The sequence below is a fragment of the Mus pahari genome, chromosome 5, assembly GCF_900095145.1.
Source record: "Mus pahari chromosome 5, PAHARI_EIJ_v1.1, whole genome shotgun sequence".
Lineage (NCBI taxonomy): Eukaryota > Metazoa > Chordata > Mammalia > Rodentia > Muridae > Mus > Mus pahari.
The window spans coordinates 50,900,476-50,920,862 of NC_034594.1; the positions used below are offsets into that span (position 1 = coordinate 50,900,476).

Below are 20,387 nucleotides of genomic sequence, written 5' to 3' on the forward strand. Positions count from 1 at the left end.
AGAGGAGAGGAGAGGAGAGGAGAGGAGAGGAGAGGAGAGGAGAGGGAGAGAGAATACAAGATAGGAATTTTGTTAAGATAACAAAGAAACGTTACTGATATGGGCTTTAGCCCCTCCCCTAGCAGCCCCTCTTCCAGCCTTCCCTGTGACCTCTCACTGAAGCCATGCTGGGGGTTTGTGCTGTCCACACTCGCCTGCTTTGCACATGTAGAAGGTGCCTGTTAGGTTGGTTTCAATCACAGCATGCCATCCCTTTGCAGTGATGTCTTCCACAGGAGCCAAGAACTGGCCTCCTCCGTTGTTGACCAAGAAGTTGATCTTACCATACTTAGCTAAGGTAGATTTGACCAAATTATTCACCTAGAGAAACATGGAAAGGGAAAGTTTAATAGCTAGCCTGCGACATGGCCCAGGTTTAGAAATACAATGCAGTTTGTAGACTCCTATATAATGCATATTCAATCTAAATACTACAACCCAAACACATAAAGCCACCATTGAATAAACTCCCAAATCCCCCAGTGTGAACTTACCACTGTACCACACTCCTAAATGAAAAGTCAGAATTCTAATTTGGATGGCAAGACACACCGGAGAGTATAGCTAACTCCTAAGTACAACAAGCCTCGGTAGCATTAGTTTCTAAGTACCAACCTTAAACAAAAACGATGAACCCAGGCCAAAATGAACACTAAGAAATGCCTTAAAGCAGTGCTCATCAAACTAGGGTCATAATCTCTTTGGGGAGGGGGGGTCTAACAACCCTTTCACAGGGTCCCATATCAGATATCCTGCATATCAGATATGCACATTATGACTGATAACTGTAGCAAAATTACAGCTATGGAGTAGCAACGAAAATAATTTTATAGTTGGGGTCACCATAACATGAGGAACTGTATTAAGGAGTTGCAGGATTACAAGGTTGAAAACTACAGCTTTAAAGCGTTTCTAGCTGAGAGTACATTCCCCCCCCCCCCCGCCCCAGACAGGGTTTCTCTGTGTAGCCCTGGCTGTCCTGGAACTCCCTCTGTAGACCAGGCTGGACTCGAACTCAGAAATCTGCCTGCCTCTGCCTACCTCCCAAATGCTGGGATTAAAGACATGCTTAGCTTAGCTCACCACCCCTCCTTCTCAGGTCCCCAGCTCAGTCAGTCAGGAGCACCTTACAGGCACTGCCTTCTAGTGAGCCTCATCACCTTGGAGCACAGCACGGGTCAGGAACCACCTCTGCAAAGAACACTGGATAAGCCGCCATGCTGACTGTTGGCCTTACTCACCTCTTCTTCTTTCCTGATGTTGCACTGGACGGCGGTGACCTGAGCGGAGCTGGAGGGAGGCAGAGAGGCTCTCAGTTCATCCACAGCAGCGGTTAGTCTGTCCAGCTTCCGGGAAGCGATGACCACATTACACCCTAAGGAGAAAACAGCCAGAGGAAAAATGTACGAGAGCTTCCAAGAGCTGTCCAGATGAAGGGGCTGGGCTGGTAAGAGCAATGGCTGCTCTTCTAGAAGACTCAGGTTCAATCCCTGCCGGGAGCCATGGCCTCAGCCATAGCCTTGTGGATGTTTTCTAGCTTACATAAACAACCCCGAGAGAACATTCGTGGTCATAACAGTAAGAATGTTTAGGGGAAAAGAGGACACTGTAACCGTTGGTTCCAGGAGCTGAAGATTGCCACCTGACCTTCAGAGAGCCCCCGGGCTCTTCCCCCCTCCCTTGGAGCCTCCTCTTGCTNATGCTTATATTGCCACTCCTGAATAAAGTTTTCAGAGCTTGATCAGTATGATTGACTTGCTCTCATTCTTCCTGTCTCTTGTCCCTCCCTCTCTCTCTCCTGCCCTGGGTCCCCACTGATTCTCCCTGCAGGTCGGTCGGGGAGAACTCCCCAGCACCCACATGGCAGCTCATAACTCTCTAACTCTAGTTCCAGGGGATCTGACATCATCTTCTGGTCTCCACAGGCACCAAGCACATATGTGGTAAGCAGACCCGTAGGTAAAATACACATTAAAAAATAAATAGATAAAAAGCTGTCCAAACCACAGAAACTATTTTGTGTACTCTGTAAAAGGCGAGTGTGGGGGAACAATTAGGCTGGTTTTGGTTGAAGATACTTTGAAACAATAGGAACTGAAATGACTAAGAAGCTAGACGACACACACACACACACACACACACACACACACACACACACACATCCACCACGCACGGGGTGGGAAGGGACAACTGTTTTGAAATACTGAATAAATATCAAGTGCCATGGAACGAAAAATAAGTAGCCACCAGCGAGAGCATGCTAGCCCAAGAAGGGGTCTATGAACAAACCATATTATTGTGAGACACGGAGTTAGACAGACAGACAGGAGAGGCACCAAGACTAGGCAGTAATGGTGGTGAACTTGGTTTGGCTTCTTCCTCACCCTCCTGACTTGAGACAACAGTCTGGCTGCTTAAAACAAAGGCCTTGTGGGCCTTTTCTCCTGCCCAAAGGGCCTGGCTGACGGACTGCCTCAACAAGTTCAGGTAGGATCAGAGCAAATTACTCAATAGTTGTGGGCCAATCAGCCATCTTCTAATTTAGGGGAGGAAAACTAACTCTCCAGAGACTTAAAAATCCTCAGTTCACAAGAAGAGCCTGGCATTTTTTGGCTCCCTACTCTTCAGCTTGGCAGAGATTTTTGTTTGTTTGTTTGTTTGTTTGTTTGTTTTTTCCCCTCTGTGGTCTGCTCCTGTGTGTGTCTGAGATGAGAGATGAAGAGGTTATTACAGTTTTGCTTGAACTTCATCCAAACCAGCGCAGATCTGTGCATGGGCGGACAGGAACAGACTGGGAAAGAACCCTTCAAAATGAGCCAGGGCAGGAACCCAGCATTCAGCACCAGGAGTAGGCAATCTGTTGACCACCAAATCAATCAATCAATCAATCTTTCACTGGGTGCAGTGTAGCTTTTGGCAGTGAAGTGGCATTTGCCAGAGATGAAAGGCTCCCAGGCTTAACTCTTAATTTCAAGACACTCTTTGGAAGTATCAAACTATTTTTTTTTAAAGATTTATTTATTTATTATATGTAAGTACACTGTAGCTGTCTTCTGAAGACACTCCAGAAGAGGGCGTCAGATCTTGTTACGGATGGTTATGAGCCACCATGTGGTTGCTGGGATTTGAACTCCGGACCTTTGGAAGAGCAGTCGGGTGCTCTTACCCACTGAGCCATCTCACCAGCCCCTCAAACTATTTTTTAAGTAACTGAGCTGCATCCCAGTGTGGCTCAAAGATGGGGAGGGAGAGCTGATTTATAAGACTATAAACAGTAACAAGGCTCGACTCGGTCAACATCCAACAAAATCAACCCTGGACCTGCATAGGAGCAAGAAGATAATAACCCCCAAGAGATGCCAACGAATAGAAACCCTGATGGGGCTGGAGAGAGAGCACAAGGGTGAAGAGTGCTTGCTGCTCTCTTAAAGGACCCAGTTCGGTTCCCAGCACTCGTGCCGGGTGGCTTACAAACCACCTGCAACTTTAGCTCTGAGGGATCTGATGCTCTAGTCCAGATCTAAGGGTACCTGCACTCACAGGCACACCCCCCACACATATACAGATACAGGATGAAAAGTAAAAATAAAGCTAAAAAAAAATGCCTACAGTTAGAGAAAAACAGTGCATGACACCCAGATCTACAGTAACGATGAATGATGGCTTTCAAAACAGAGCCAGGCAGAAGACAGTGGAATGAGGCAAAGGCAATATAACCGCAAACATCCTCTCAAGAATGATAGCAAAAGCCACACATATAAAATGAGGAGAATTTATCAGAGCAGACCTGCACTGCATTAATTAAAATAAATAAATAAATAAATAAATAAATAAAAGAATTTAGCCAAACTAAAGTCCTTCAAGCAGAAAATGACATCAGAAGGAGAGCTAAGTCTTCCAAAAGCGGAGTCAGAGGGTGAGAAAGGGCGGTGGAAACCATGTCTTCTGGGCCTGAGGTAACGGTCGCAAGCAAGAACTCAGCGGGCCTGTGCTTGCCCTATCCAGACTTGCACAAAGGCTGGGAAGGACCAGCATCATTTTCTCAAGGGTGAAAGAGGTGCTCATGAGGCCCTGCCCCTTCCTGCGGGGCTACGTGACATCAATGGTTGCTGAGAGTAACCGTCTTCAATGCTAACACCCACTGGTATCAAAGACTGAAAAATCAGACTGGAAATGATAATTTTGTGACTATACAAACTCTTTCTTCTTTCTATTCACATTGACTTAAAAAAAAAAAAGATCATTTGAAGGACAAGAATTAACAATGTGTCGTGGGATTTAAAGTATATGTAGAGGGCTGGAGAGATGACTCAGCAGTTAAGAACACTGAGTCATCTTAACTGAGTCCTTAACCAGAGGTCGTGAGTTCAATTCCCAGTAACTACATGGTGGCTCACAACCACCTGTAATGGGACCCATGCCCTCTTCTTGTGTGTCTGAAGACAGTGACAGGGTACTCATATACATAAATAAATTTTAATGTATATGTATGTATATGATTCTTGCCCATCTGTTGTTCAGCTCAAACACAAGACAGTACAGAACATAGCTGTGTCATTTCCTCACCTCCCCATGATAAACTGTGTGACATATTGCAAAAGTGATTGATCAAACAAGATTGGCCAATGCGATAGAAGCAAAAAAAAAAAAAAAAAAAAAAAAAAAATTAAAAACTGCTAACAATGGAAGCCTGGGAAGTTACAGAGGGATGAGCTGATGCAGGCATGCTAACACACTGGAGAGATTTACAGGCACGTGTAGCCAGAAGGCACTTCTAAGTGCAGACTTTTCAATATAAACACGGAAAATGGTTGAGCTGAAGGTTGGAGATGTTTAAGAAGTGACAATCACAACAAGCTCCACATTATAGAAATTCTTGTGACCACTTCCTCTTTTCCCTTTGAGACAAGGTCTCACTATATAGCTTTGGCTAGTCTGAAAATCATAGAGAATCACAAAGTCAAGGGCTGCCTGGGCTGCAGAGTGAGAAGCCCAGACTTCAAATAAAAAGGTTTTGTTATTGTTGTTTTGTTTTTAAAGAGAGGTCTGGGGATGTATCGAGGTGGTAAAGAACTTGCTGATCATGCACAAAGCTCTGGGTTCAATTCTCAGTACAGATAATTTAACTGTCAGTTAAATGTAAAGTAAGACCAGATGTAGTGACTCTTTAATCTCAGTACTCAGGAGGCAGAGGCAGGTGAATCTCTGTGACTTTCGGACTAGCCAAAGCTATAAAGGAAAAAGAAGAAATCAACCAAACAAAACCAACCAAACAAAAAAAGTCTTCTAGCAATTTTATTTATTTATTTATTTATTTATTTTGGTTTTTCGAGACAGGGTTTCTCTGTATAGCCCTGGCTGTCCTGGAACTCACTTTGTAGACCAGGCTGGCCTCAAACTCAGAAATCCACCTGCCTCTGCCTCCCAAGTGCTGGGATTAAAGGCGTGTGCCACCACCGCCCGGCTTCTAGCAATTTTGAAACATAAACTATATTATTTACTTTTATTACATTTGTTCAGTGTGTCGTGTGTGTGTGTGTGTCACAGCACCCATGTGGAGGTCAGAGCTTCCAGGAGTCTACCCTCTCCACCATGTCAGTCCTAGGAACTAATTCTCACCCTTACTCTTGGCAGCAGGTGCCTCCATACAACACAGTTTTACTAACTCTCTCGTCAGCACTATGGGTAACAGCCAGCCAGACTTTATCCTTTCTAATTGAAACTCTGCACCCTTTCAACTCCTGCTTTTATTTACTCTGGGAAACTCATACAACATATTCTGGGCACATTCACCCCGATCCCCAACTCCCTCCAGATGACATTTGGCACCTTTTGACCAACCCCTTCCTACTAACACTAGCCTGGTGTGGCTTTAGCACTGCCTCCCTCCCACCACCCAATACATGTCTGTAACTAGAAATAAAAGAGTTTTCAACAACAACAACAGTAAGGAAACATTTGTGATCTCCACCCCCCCCCGCCCCCCGCAGATGATCAGTTTGTTTTGCAAAGCATTAGCTCAAGGTCGCTGCTAGGTCTCCTCTCTGCCGTGCTGTGCCAGGGACTACCTGTAACAGTTGTTAAGACGTTCTGATATCCTATATATCAGAGGGAGGCAGACCAGCTAACACTTTACTAAAGAATTTATCTGCGTGTATGTGTGTGGGCCATGGTGCTTGTGCAGAGGTCGGTGACTCGTGGAAGTCAGTGCCCTCCTTCCCCCATTCCTGTTCTGAGGACTGTTCTTAGGTCATCAGGCTCGGCAGCAGGCACCTTCATCCACTAAGCCTTCCTGCCAGCTCTCAGCTGATGTTTTATAATAGTCTATTGTCCAATTTCGGTTTACATTATAACTTTCAGAAAACAGCCATTAATTCTGGCATTAGAAAAACACAACAACAAAAACAAAGATTGAAAAAGCCATAGTAGAGAGTACTTCACATACTTGGTGATGGAGAGATAGCTCGGAGCTTAAAAGAGCTTGTACTTCTCTTGCAGAGGGCATGAGATTGGTTCTCACCACACATACTGGGTGGCTCAACACTCCAGTTCCAGGGGATCTGACACTTCTAGCCTTCATGGGCACCTGCACTCCCACGCACAGGCCCTCCTCTGCCTCCCAATACACATATATAATTAAAAATACAACAAACCTTTAAAAAGAACTTTTTTTTTCATATTCTCTCATGAAAGGTGATCCAATTATAAATACAGCAGTACAACGTTCACTTCTCTTTTAGGTGTAGGAAGTATTTTCCTAGGGACATACCCCATGACTCTCACAGCATCTCCAGGGACAGAGTGGCCTTATATTTCAGTCATGCCACAGTAACCTGTTGGTTGACCCCAGAACTGGTGTAGTGTTTACCCAATGCAAACTTACTCAAAAAGAGGTTCAACAACTAGCAATCCACAGAAGGGGAGCCAACGTTCTGCAAATTTGCTGACAGAGACCAAGATCCTGACCTTTGTACTAAATAGGTACTGATTAATTTTTTTTTTTTTTTTTTTTTTTGCTTTTTTGAGTCAGGGTTTCTCTGTGTAGCCCTGGCTGTCCTGGAACTCACTCTGTAGACCAGGCTGGCCTCAAACCCAGAAATCTGCCTGCCTCTGCCTCCCAAGTGCTGGGATTAAAGCCGTGCGCCACTACACCCGGCTTTTTTTTTTTTTTTTTTTAAATAATTCTTCCTTCCAGGGAAAATTTCATGGTGGAAGACAGGCTGGAAGTAATGGTAAAGTACAAACTACAATACTATCTTGTTTTCTTTTGCAATGTACGGCTGATAATATAAAGTCGATCATTTTCCCATGTATTTATTTTCTGTGTTAGCTCAGCATGGAATGCCCGGGTCAAATCATTTCTCATTTGTTCCACTTGATGTCAGATTTTTAAAACTCTACTTGTCATGGCTGGAGAGGCGGCTCAGTGGTTAAGATCTGTCTGTTCTTCCAGAGGTCCTGAGTTCAATTCCCAGCAACCATATGGTAGCTCACAACCACCTGTAATGGGATCCAATACTGTCTTCTGGTGTGTCTGAAGACAGCTACAGTGTACTCATATACACAAAATAAATTTTTAAAAATCTTTTTAAAAAATCTACTTGTCAAAGCTCTTTGCACAATGCAAGCGTCGTGTTGGAAATACTTTTTCAAATATGCCTTTAAACTTTGCACTCTTCCCTCCTACCCACATCTTCGAGGCAGGGTTTCTTTGTGAAACTTTGACTGACTGACTTGGACCTCGGATCTATAGGCCAGGCTAGTCTCAAACTCACAGAGATCCACCTGTCTTGAGTGCTGGAATTAAAGTCATATGTCACCACCACCTGGGAACAGTTTGCTTTGGGTTAAGAGTAAACCCAAAGAAGATGTACATTCTCACATATTTAAATATTAAATGTAACTATTTTCTTCTTGACCGCTTCCTTCCTTGTGCGTGTGTTTACGTGATCATTCAGGGGACGTGAGAAGAAAATGTGATCAGAGCCTCTCAACATTTCTCGGCTACTCGGAATAAAACCTCTGTTATTTCGTTTCTCCTCATTGCTCAGCTCTGCAACCCGGAGTTTTGCAACTTCTTCCCGGTCTGCCAGCACTCCCCTCTGTCTCTCACTCCCTGTCTCTGACCCTCTCTGTCTCTGAACCCAGTTTACCCGAGCTAGACCTCTGCGGACACTAGCTCTGGGTACCCAGCCCCAGAGGCCTGCTCACGTACCCAGGTGCAGGAGCTCCCGGGAGACGGCTTTTCCAATGCCTGTGCCCCCGCCGGTGACCACGGCCACTTGGTTCTTCAGCAACCCGGCCGCTAGGCAGCTCTGACCAGTCCTCCAAGAGGCCATGGCCACAAAGCGTCTGTCCCTGCGTTCTTGCTAAAGCTAGACCAAGGGTTCCTCAGAGCTAACAGACCTCTATTAGTAGCAGTCCGCGGCCCACGTGACTGAACAGACCCCGCCCCTAAGCCCGCGTGGTCCCGCCCCAGGCCCCGCCTTCGCGGCGCGCTAGGCCTCCTCCCAGAGCTGGACCGCTCCTGGCGGCTGCTTGCAGCCTTCTGCATCCTCAGCTTCCCTCCTGGTTCCCAGTGAAGGTGTGGGTGAGACTCCTCGTTCGGTTTTTTTTTTTTTTTTTTTTATATTTATTTTTAAATGTCGATGACATTGCGGGGGGAAACGACAGAGGAATGAAAAGAGAGAGAGTGAGAACGAACGAAATGGGAAGGATATTTTCTGTTCTGAAAATCCAATCCTTGGGGCCATAGCTCCCACCATTAATTAAAATGAAATCTCCAGAGCATCTGTGTAGGGGAAGGTTGCAAGTCTGGGTCCTCGCAGTGCCGATCTGCAACAGACATCTGGCTGTCTGGGCTTCAGACATGTCTGGGCTTCAGCAGCTGTGCGGAGCGCTAGGAAGTGGGAAAGGCTTAGGTTAGCTGAAAGGAAGCCATCCAGATCCCAGATCCCTTCTTCAGGGAGGGAGTCGAAGGGAGGAGGGGGTGGGGCAGAAGAGGACATACAGTTGCAGTTATCCACAGAGCCTAAATAATGAATGATTAAACAAAATGATTTTAGGCCCACCCTCACCTCATTCTCTGTGCCCCACCCAGAAATGAAAAAAGCACCCTTCCGTAGATTTGAGATCTGGTCCGGTTCATCTGGGTTATATAGCAGCAGAAAAAGATGAATCGCTGCATGGTTCTGGCAAGATTCATCTCTAGATTTATGTTTTTGGATCCTGTCTTCTAGCTCATTCCTTGAGCAAGAAACTTGTCAGCTCCGAGTTGGTTCCAAGGAACAATTTATTGCTCATATCCTGTTTGTTTTGAATTAATTATTGTTATTAATTTTTTTTTTTGAGACAAGGTCTCTCTATATAGCCCTGGCTGTCCTGGAACTCACTATGTAGATCAGGTTTGCTTGGAACTTAAGAGATTCCCCCTGCCTCTGCCTACTGAGTGCTGGGATTAAAGGCATGGGATACCATGCCCTGCCCTTCTGTTTGTTATTTTAAAATCAACACTACAGTGTGTGTGTGTGTGTGTGTGTGTGTGTGTGTGTGTGTGTGTGTGTGAAGATGAATTGCAGGAATTCTCTTCTTGTACCGTATGGGTTCCACCAGGGATTGAACCCAGGCTTAGCAGCAGCGTCCTTGCCTTCTTAGCACTCTTCTGTTTATCTCTTTCCTTATGTGGGACTATGCTAGGTCATTGGTCTTAATCCAGGACAACAGTCTTTCTAACTTTCCTGGGGTGCTCTGTTTTCCCTTTCCAGTCAACGATGCCATTTGTGCCTGTTTGGGGAGGTGTCAGTTGGAGCCACTACTTAAAATTCACAGAGAGAATTGAAGTGGAGTTAGACCCTGGGTCTCTCTCGCATCAGCCAGACTGCAGTTCTGGGAGCACCTCTAGGCCCTCCACCTCCCTGGCCTTCTCTGACCTCTTTTTAGAAGCACTTCCCTCTCCAGCTTAGCTGCTGATGGATTCCAACCAACACACAGAAAGAAAGTGCTAACGCTCTCTGGCTGTCTTCCTCTGGGTAGTCCATCAAGAGCTCTGGTAGCCTTCCGTTTATGTCAGTTATGTGATCATGAACACATTAAAAAATGGCACCACTATAACCTCATTTTAAAAATAACTTTTTGTGTGTGTGTGGTGTATTTGTGTGTGTGTGTGTATGTATGTGTGTGTGTGTTCCTGTTGAAGCCAGAGGAGATTGCTGGATACCCTTCTCTAGCATTGTCATCCCTGTAATCCCTTGAGACAGGGTCTCTCACTGAACCAGGAGCTTGCCCCCCTCCCCTTTAACTGGTGGGAGTCACAACAGTCCTCCTGTCTGGCTTAGCCAAGGTTCTGGGGAGTTGACTTGGGTCTTCATCCTTGCACAGAAATTAGTACCCATCTCCACAGTTCCCTAAAAATAAATTTAAATAGAGCTGTTGAAGAATTGTTTCAGAAAAATACAGTTCCCAGCTATGTGATTCCCAAGGACAAAGTGATCTATGTTGTTTGGTTTTCTGCCATGCTGAAGATCCAACCACGGAGTTTGCACACAAGTTCCTCCACAGAGCAGAACTAAACCTCCATCTCTCTCAAATGTGCTTCTAGAGATAGATAGAGAGAGAGAGAGAGAGAGAGAGAGAGAGAGAGAGAGAGAGAGAGAGAGAGAGGCTGAGTGTGGTCACTAGACAGACTGAGGCAGGAACTCTAATGAGAACTGACTGGGGATGGGAGGCAGTTAAGTCCAATGGGCATGACAAAGTGCCATCTGTCAGCTTCAGGGACTCTGCAGCTGAACAGTCAGTTCTTTCCCTCAATCCTGGTAAAAACCTGTGGTTCAGGGCTGTGGGATCTCTCCAAGAGCTCCTAGGTTTAAAATAAAGAGATATGTTCTCTTTGTCTCGGCCTCCGCTGCCAGGGTTTTAAGATCCTCCTGGCCCCGGAAAAATCACCACACTCTGCAATTTCACCTGGAAGTCCTTTATTTTCATTGTTGGGTTCTGGCCCCTTCAGGAGCCATGCCTCACCCTAGACTAACCCATGCTGCTTTGGCGACTCCTTGGGCCAAATCCAATGCTAATCTCTGTATTCAGCTGCACTGCTTCCTTTGTACTGACAGAAGAGAGCTTGCTGTCACCACACCCCCTGTGCTGTCACAGGCCATTAGCAGTGGCTTCCTTTCTCTTCTGAGATGCTCTTGCTGCTCGCCCAGCTCCCTGACCCTCCCCCTCCCCATCTTCCTGGTTAACTCCCCCCACCACCTTTGCAACACAGCTGCTGGCTCCCAGTGACAGTCAATGCGTGCAGACTCACAGAATCTCTGTGTAGCAGGAATACCAGTAAGGCATCTGACTCTGCTCGTGCCTCCGAAGGCAGCTCACATGTGAGTATTCAGTCAGTATGGTCAGTATGCTGAGCTCTCGTGTACCAGGCATGGGGAAGACAGCTCAGGCAAGGGGATGCTTGGGTTTCCCTGTCTTTGTTCAGTCTTACGTTGAAGCATAGGAGCAGAGGGGGTGGATGGTGAGAGAAGAACTTAGCACATTAGGTAGGACAGTAACTAAATAAAGGATCCAATCTTTGGCTCTTAAAGTAAGGAGCAGCGTACAAGGTCTTTATAAACAAGCAACCACCCCTGCTTCCAGGACCTGTTTTCTTTGCAGACAGATAGTGCAGAATCAGCCTCGGTGTTGTTTATTTGTTCCCTCTTTACTAGGGATTGAACCATTGGCCTTAGTATGTGTATGAGGCAAAAGGGCCTATGTATATGCAGCAAGCACTCTGCCACTGCATATTCCAGCCCTCTTAATTTCTGACCTGGAGCAAGGGCTCTCCTTAGTTACCCAGGGTGCCCCCGACCACACTCTGTAGCTCAATCAAGCATTGAACTCACAATTCTCCTGCCTTCAAAGTAGTTGAGTAGTAGCTGAGGGCATGGGCCCATACCACCAGACAGGTCTACTGAATTCTTTCATTTTTCCACCGCAAAATCCAGTGAATGGGGCAGATTGCTGGGGAGGGGTGGGGAGGGGTGGGGGTGGGGGTGGGGAGCAGCAAACCAAGAAGATGGCAGGTTCTTCAAAGTTCTTGATAGGGAACCCCAGGCTCCAAGGCTTGTATAGGAAAAGGAAGAAGGAACAGGTGGCCAGTGGGCGTCACCTGCAGATGGGCATTTCTTTCCTCTTCTGCTGGAGTACCCTTGAGTCAACGTGTGCTTTCATTCTCCAGGCCGTGTGCTGGCACGGTCTTGGTGAGTCAGCTATCTTTCTGCAAGTTAAACATTTAACCTTAGAGGCTCCACAGTTAAGAGCACTTCCTGATCTCCAACAGGACCCCAGTTTGACTCACAGCATTCATACTGGGAAGCTCTTAGTCACCTGTAACTCAGCCCTATGGAATCTTGATGCCTTCCTTTGGTTTCCGTAAGAACCTGCAAGCGTTATGTGTGCATGTGCATGGAGGCAGGAGGACAATACAGAGTGTCATTCTTCGAAGCCATCAACTGGGGGCTGGAGAGATGGCTCAGCGGTTAAGAATATTGACTGCTCTTCCGAAAGACCCTAGTTCAAATCCCAGCAACCACATAGTGGCTCACAACCATCTGTAATGAGATCTGATGCCCTCTTCTGGTGTGTCTGAAGACAGCGACAGTGTATTTACATATAATAATAAATAAATAAATCTTAAAAAAAAAAAAAAAGAAGAAGAAGAAGAAGCCATCAACTGTGGTTTTTTGGCATAAGGGCTCTCTTTGGCCTGGGGCTTATCGAGCAGACTAAGTTGGCTAGCCAGGAATCCCCAGATCTGCCTGTCTCTATCTTCCCAGTGCTGGGATTATAACAGTATATTTGCCACTACTCCTGGCTTTCCAGGGCTTGCACTCATGGCCTCAAATGATTGCTTGTGAGGCAATCACTTCACTGACGGAAGCCAGCTCTCTGTTCTATTGCTTAGCCTTTTGTTTGTTTGCTTTTGAGGCAGGGTTTCACTAGGTAGCCCTGGCCGTTCAAGAGCTCCCAACGAGCGGACGGTCTCAGATTCACAGAGACCCTCCTGCCCCTGCCCCTCTCCTCTCTCTCTCTCTCTCTCTCTCTCTCTCTCTCTCTCTCTCTCTCTCTCTTTCTCGACACAGGACAGACAAGGTACCCTTGGCTGTCCTGGAACTCACTCTGTAGACCAGGTTGACCTCGAACTCAGAAATCTGCCTGCCTCTGCCTCCCGAGTGCTGGGATCAAAGGCGTGCGTCACCACGGCCCACCTGCCTGCCCCTGTTTCTCAAGCGCTGGGCTTAAACGTGTGCGTCACCTGCCTGCCTGCCAAGAAACTTTAGGAGCTTTACTTGAAGTTACCGATGTGTAAAATTTACCTTCCGCGTCTTCTCAGAGCTGGCTTTCCCCAGGAACATCGACTCTTCCAGTTAGTCGTTAAGATGCCGAAAGGAATTTTGGCTGGAAAAAGTTGACCATGAGAAGCAGCACTCTGGATGATAGGTCGCTTCAGTCAGAGATATAATTTACACCACCCTAGTGGAAAACTCAAATCATTCAGTCGCGTGGTCTTCCAAGTTAGTAACTGCTTTTCTTTTTTCTTCTCTTTTTAAAAATATTTACTTATTTATTTTATGTATGCAAGTACACTCTTGCTTTTTTCAGACACACCAGAAGAGGGCATCAGATCTTATTACAGATGGTTGTAAGCCACCATGTGGTTGCTGGGATTTGAACTCAGGACATCTGGAAGAGTAGTCAGTGCTCTTAACCACTGAGCCATCTCTCCAGCCCCCAGTAACTGCTTTTCAAAAGAGTATTACTCATTATGTATGAGTGCTTTGCCTGCATGCGTAGTTTGAGCCCTTCGTTCATGCCTGGTACCCTTGGATGTCAAAAGAGAACCCTGGATCTTCTGAGACTGGAATCTAGGACAGTTGTTAAGCTGCCATGTAGGTGAGAGGTACTGAATTTGGGTCCTTTGCAAGAACAGCAAGTGCTCTTAAACGATAAACTATCTCTCCATCCCCCCCCCCAAATCAGTAATTTGTAAAAGAAGTACCATGAGAAGATGGCTCAGTGGGCAGGGTGCCCTATGACAAGCCCAAGGACCTAAATTTGATCTTTGGGACCCACATGGTGGAAGGAGAGAACCAACCCCCAAAAGTTGTCCTCTGCCACCATATGTGTTCTGTGGCCCACAAATGTGCCCTCACTGCACTATATGTAGAAACCCCCCCCCCCACACACACACAAATGAATGGAAACAGTAATACAAAGGAAACGGAAAGGAAAGATGACTGTTCCTAGCGATGATGGAGAAGGTTTATTGTAGCTAAAAGGGAGAGTGTAGCCAGAGTGAGCATGACCCTGAGCTGATCCATGTGGAGAGAGGTGGGAAGGGAAGGAAAAGGGAGGAGAGGGAGAGGGGAAGGGAGGAGAGAGAGAGAGAGAGAGAGAGAGAGAGAGAGAGAGAGAGAGAGAGAGAGAAGCCAGGTGTAGCAGCCAGGAGGGTATAAAAAGAGTGAGTAATCAAAATGGTTGGGATATACAGGGAAGAGCAGCCCAGCTACTGGGCTGGAGAGTTCATGGTAGGCGGCAGGTATGCCAGCCAGGAGGGCCCTGTGAGAGGTAAGATCTGAGGATTGCAGGGAGAACCTAGTGTCCAGGTCTACTCTGATATGTTAAATAGGCACCCAGCCATTTGTCCTGGGTCTGAAACCTCACAAAAAGCAACTCAAGTTGTAGGATGTCCTCAAGTTTTACCCTAGTTACTAGAGGACCAGAGAGAAGCAAGCTGTATCCTGACTAAGCTCACAGCCCCATCACAGCAACCAGCCAGAGGCAGGGAGGTTTTGTACGTTGCTCTACCACAATTCCAGTCACCTAATACTCGCCTAAGCTCAGTTCCTTCCCACCTTAGGAGACTCTGCAAGAAAGGCTGGTGACTTTTGGTGGTAAAACCATAAACACGTTGCTTCCTTATTGGTGACAAACCTCATAGTGGTCCGTTGTGATCAGCAGATTTTGGCCAGCCCCGACATGTGATGTGTGATCCTTGGATGACAGACACACAGATGGGACATGGGGGGCAGGAAGTGGGAAAGACAGCAAGTCAGAGGCAGGGTGCACTTCACCGTGTAGTGGCAGACTGACTTTGGGAAGATAGCCCTCCACGCTTGTACACTTGAGGCCACAGCAGATCAGCTGCACTATGGGAAAGAGGCAAAAGACCACTCCTATGATATTCAGCAGCATCGGATTGGAAACTTCTTGTCCAACAGTGGCATGTAGCCCATCCATGTTTTGTTTTGGTTGGTCATCCGCATGGCCATTTATTTATTTATTTATTTATTTATTTATTTATTTTGATTTTTCGAGACAGGGTTTCTCTGTATAGCCCTAGCTGTCCTGGAACTCACTTTGTAGACCAGGCTGGCCTCGAACTCAGAAATCCGCCTGCCTCTGCCTCCCGAGTGCTGGGATTAAAGGCGTGCGCCACCACACCCGGCGGCCATTTATTTGAAATTGGGCCAATCACCCAAATTTAAACCAGGAATTTCCCCGTGAAGCTGTTTCCAACCCATGCCAAACGGGCCAGTCTTTATGAAAGGGGTTGGCTGGGGAGTATGCTTGGTTGGTGAGAGAGAAAGGCACAGCAACTTCCTGGCTGATGGGACCCAAGCTCTTCTCTTTCTTATCATCTTTACGCGTCAAGCTCTATGGTCAAGGTTTGCTGCCATTGCCTTTATTAACTCTTTCCAGTCAAATCTCAACCCACTACACCAGTCCCCTGCTACCCTGCAGTGCGCACGAAAGCACGGGCCTCTAGGTTTCCTGATTTCTGCACCGACTAAATCGGTAATTTAAGCTGAATTATCTGAAAGAGTAGAAGGATGTGTTGGATTAGTTGGGAGCAGAGAGGTAGTGTGAACGGACTGTAGGGAAATCACACGATGTTGAAACGTCCACGAAGATCCAGAGAGGCAGTTCTACAGGTCGGGCATGGAGGTAGACTAGCAACCAAAGAATTGCTTACCTGGGATCTGACTGGCCCTTCGAAGACGCTGTAGCCTTACTTATTTTGAGGGTTTGAACTTTGAAGATTTTTAGTGATGTATAAAGTAACTTCTATTTAATAAAACATCATTGTTGGCCCCACTTATTGCAAGCATCAACTCCCATCATGTCCAGGGCCGCACTGAGCTCCCCAGTGGATTTCTTTTCTCCTTTTTCTTTCTCTCTCTCTCTCTCTCTCTCTCTCTCTCTCTCTCTCTCTCTCTCTTTCTTTCTTTCTTTTTTTAAAAGCTTGTTATTTCATACCCATGGTTGTTTGGCTTGCATGTCTGTCTGTGCACAATGTATCTTCCCAGAGCATGTGGAAGCCAGAGGAGTGTGTTCCCTGACACGGTTGTTACAGATGGTTGTGAGCTGCCACATGGGTCCTAGGAATTGAACCCAGGACTTCTTGAAGGGTAATTGGTGCTTTTAACTGCTGAGCCATCTCTTCAGACCTCCAGGGGATTTCTGATTGAACTTGAGCCAGTATCACTCACTGGAATAATCCATTGTACTGGACAGTTGGGTTTCAGAATTTCTGGGCTCCCAGAAGAATCAAAATGACTTAAGTTACCCATTATCAGGGATCATGCTATTTTGAGTACAAAATGCACCTTAAACTCTGTGTATATGCCAGTGACACAGCAGAGGGATTGAGATATAAAATGGCCTTGGAGTTTTTTGTTCTTTGTTTTTGTTTTTGGTTTTTCGAGACAGGGTTTCTCTGTATAGCCTTGGCTGTCCTGGACCTCACTTTGTAGACCAGGCTGGCCTCGAACTCAGAAATCTGCCTACCTGGCCTTGGAGTTTTGAATTCCTATTGTAGATTAATACAAGATTCCCCTGCCCATATAATTTCAGTCTAAACAAAAAGAATCTATGGTCCTATATTTAACTCTTTCTGTGTCATTCTTCTGCCTTCTGCTGTCACTAAGGGGATGCTTTGATCTGAATGGACTGTGGAAGGACCATGTTCCAACTCCTAAAAGAGAAGTAGAGGGACAGACAGTAAAACTGCATACTCACATCCATTTGTCCAGACACTAATCACACCTAGCTGCAAGGGGGTGTCCCCACCCCCACCCCAAGAGAGGGTTTCTCTCTGCATACTCACATCCATTTGTCCAGACACTAATCACACCTAGCTGCAAGGGGGTGTCCCCACCCCACCCCAAGAGAGGGTTTCTCTATGTAGCCCTAGTTGTTCTGGAACTCACTCTGTAGACCAGGCTGGCCTTAAACACAGAGATTCATCTGACTCTGCTTCCTGAGTGCTGGGATTACAGGTGTGCACCACTGCTGTCTGGTGGGAAAGGTCATCTTTAATTAATTAATTAATTAAATTATGTGAATGCCCATGCATCTGTCTGTGGGTATATGCACATGAACGTCAGTGCTGGAGGAAAGTCAGAGGTTTCAGATTCCTGGAACTGGCAGCTGGAGCTTTCCAATGTGGGTACTGAGGATTAAACTTAGGTCCTCTGCAAGAACAGTATGTGCTGTTAAACACCAAGCCATCTTTCAGCCTAGGATTGTTATCTTTACCAGAGACATCATGTGACCACCTGAAACCTGCTTTATTAGAAAGGAGAAATAGGACGAGTTCACAACGGCCTGTAATTGCAGCTCTGGAGGGACGAGGCACCTCTGGCCTTTGCAGGTACCTGTGCTACTACTTCCTAATACATACAATTAAAAATAATAGAAGCAGATAGAAGCAAACATAATAGAAGCAGACAATAAATATAGGAGGAAAGCCTACCAAGTGTGAAATAGCTAGCACACAAAGGAGCACATGATATCTTTCTTACATTTCTCTTTAGTCTCAATCTTGAAATTAGGCTAGTGATTGACTACTGCCTTTTAAAGCTTTTTCTTAAATATGTGCTCTGTTGAGCCACCATGTGACTCCACCTCTCACAGATTTTATAATCTCATATAGAGGAAAGACAACAAACAGATAAATACTTAATTACAAATGCCTATAAGTTTTACCCAGGAATTTTTTTTTTTTTTTTGGTTTTTCGAGACAGGGTTTCTCTGTGTGGCCCTGGCTGCCCTAGAACTCACTCTGTAGACCAGGCTGGCTCCAAACTCAGAAATCTGCCTGCCTCTGCCTCCCAAGTGCTGGGATTAAAGGCGTGCACCACCACACCCGGCTCTGTTTTACTCTGTTTTATCGAATCCAAAAAGGGGGAGAGAGATTCAGAACCTGTTTCTTACACCAAACACCACAACATTTTTTTGTGTACAAAAGTCAGAAAGAGAATTTGACCGTCTGCTTTTTAACACCTCTTTACATTATTCAGAGTAGTTATTCATTATTCAAAATTATTTATTCATCATCTATTTCTCCTCTGTCCTAAGAAGTCAACAGGTAAATACTGACTCTCTGGTACATGGCCCACCCACTAGTGGCAGTTCCCGACCTCTACAGGTTTACAGTCTGCCTGTAGGGATGAAGGAGAGCTCACAGTGCCACGTGTTATCCATGACATGAAGTGCTGTATAACTAGGTTCTAAGAGTATAGAACAGAAGGTAATACTGGGGTTAAAGGTGCAGGCCCATGCCTGGCTTTACATGGGTGCTGGGATTTGAACTCAGTTCCCCTGGCTTGCTAAGCAAGAGCTCTTACCTACTAAACCATCTCTCCAGCCCCTGGCATGCACTTTTATTGTTGTTGTTGTTGTTGTTGTTGTTACTTGTAAAGACATTTTGTTTGGCACTGGGGAGTCCTCACAGAACCTGTTACACCCCTCCTCCCTTCAACTCATACAAACTGACTGGCAGAAAAGTGTTTACCTGGAAAGAAAACACAAATGCTGTCCAGAGCTGAGGTCAATGAGATTCTTTGTTGTTATTGTTGTTGCTGTTGTTTTTGTTGTTGTTTTGTTTTTCAAGACAAGATCTTACTCTGTAAGTCTGGTTGTCCTGGCCCTCACAATGTTTACAAGGCTGGCCTTGAACTAAGAGATCTGCTTGACTCTGCTTCCCGAGTGCTGAGATTAAAGGAGTGCACCACCCTGCCCAGCTGGTTTGAACTAGACTCTTAAAGAATGATGGAGACTGAGCCTGGAGAAATCCTCCATCCAGTGTGGGAATTTCCCACCCATGGTCTCACTGTAACCAACCACAGTGTCACTGTAACTCCTTCATACTCCTATACAAGACTTGAGCCAAGTGAAGGGGGAAATTGGAACACAAAGTGAACTGGCTGGTTTTGTGTGTCAACTTGACACAAGCTGGAGTTATCACAGAGAAAGGAGCTTCAGTTGGGAAAGTGCCTCCATGAGATCCAGCTGTGGGGCATTTTCTCAATTAGTGATCAAGGGGGAAGGGCCCCTTAGTGGGACCATCTCTGGGCTGGTAGTCTTGGGTTCTATAAGAGAGCAGGCTGAGCAAGCCAGGGGAAGCAAGCCAGTAAAGAACACCCCTCCATGGCCTCTGCATCAGCTCCTGCTCCCTGACCTGCTTGAGTTCCAGTCCTGACTTCCTTAGTGATGAACAGCAATGTGGAAATGTAAGCTGAATAAACCCTTTCCTCCCCAACTTGCTTCTTGGTCATGATGTTTGTGCAGGAATAGAAACCCTGAGTAAGACACAAAGTGTCCTCTATTTTCCTCAGGGTTGACCTTGAATGAACTGATTAACTTCCGCTAGTTTCTGTCTACACTGGATTTTAGGACAGCAGTGAGTGGACTAACCTTAGATATGGCAACACCAGGAGTCCACCCGTGGTTGAATGCGCTCTGCCTGTTCCTCTGGAGAAGTGACAACACACCCACGACCAGTGGAGAGTGTGTCAGGAACAGGCTGCCTGCTTGCCAACAAGGGCTGATGCCGCTTTTGACAGAACAGTCTGTCAGACGGTGGGTGTGAGTCTGAGATTAATGTCTATGAGAGAGCCTCCGCAGCAAGTCTGAGGCTGTAGTTGGGGAGGAGTTAGGCTGCTTCTGAGATCCAGGATGAAGATCTTGGGCCATTTCTGTGTCTCTGACTTAGTCATGCCCGGTTTGTATTACATATTACATTGCCTTGTCTGCCACCATGTTCCGTGGAGTTATTTATGTTTGATTTTTAATATATTTCTCTTTTTTGAATTTCATATATATAATGTATTTAGATTATACCTAAGCCCCATTCTGTCCCCTAACTCCTCCCAGATCCACTCCCAGGACCCTACCCCATGTACTTTTAACAAAATCAATTTTAAACTTGGTAGCGGAGGCAAATGGCCCTCTTGTATATAACTAGTAAGCATACTATAAAAAATAGCTTAAGAACCACAGTGAAGCCGGGCCTGGTGGCGCAG

The 20,387-nt window shown here is 46.1% G+C and overlaps 2 protein-coding genes across 4 annotated transcripts in view; one reads left to right on the forward strand and one right to left on the reverse strand.

Moving 5' to 3' along the window:
* Window positions 1–8,489, reverse strand: part of Pecr (peroxisomal trans-2-enoyl-CoA reductase) — a 30,817-nt gene extending 22,328 nt beyond the window's left edge. Inside the window, exons 1-3 of one of the 2 annotated variants that reach the window (XM_021198884.2) lie at window positions 8,255–8,489; window positions 1,281–1,414; window positions 195–360 (exon numbers count right to left, since the gene is read on the reverse strand). In XM_021198884.2, the coding sequence (XP_021054543.1) occupies window positions 195–360; window positions 1,281–1,414; window positions 8,255–8,378 (424 nt within the window). In that variant the 5' untranslated portion in view covers window positions 8,379–8,489. The remainder of the gene's footprint in view (window positions 1–194; window positions 361–1,280; window positions 1,415–8,254) is intronic. The other variant, XM_029538189.1, reaches the window with a different exon arrangement.
* Window positions 8,490–8,525: 36 nt separating this feature from the next.
* Tmem169 (transmembrane protein 169) overlaps window positions 8,526–20,387 on the forward strand; it is a 20,985-nt gene continuing 9,123 nt past the window's right edge. Inside the window, exon 1 of one of the 2 annotated variants that reach the window (XM_021198883.2) lies at window positions 8,526–8,623. The gene's annotated coding sequence lies outside the window, so the exon portion shown is untranslated. Of the gene's footprint in view, window positions 8,624–17,670; window positions 17,735–20,387 lie in introns of those variants that run through there. The other variant, XM_029538861.1, reaches the window with a different exon arrangement.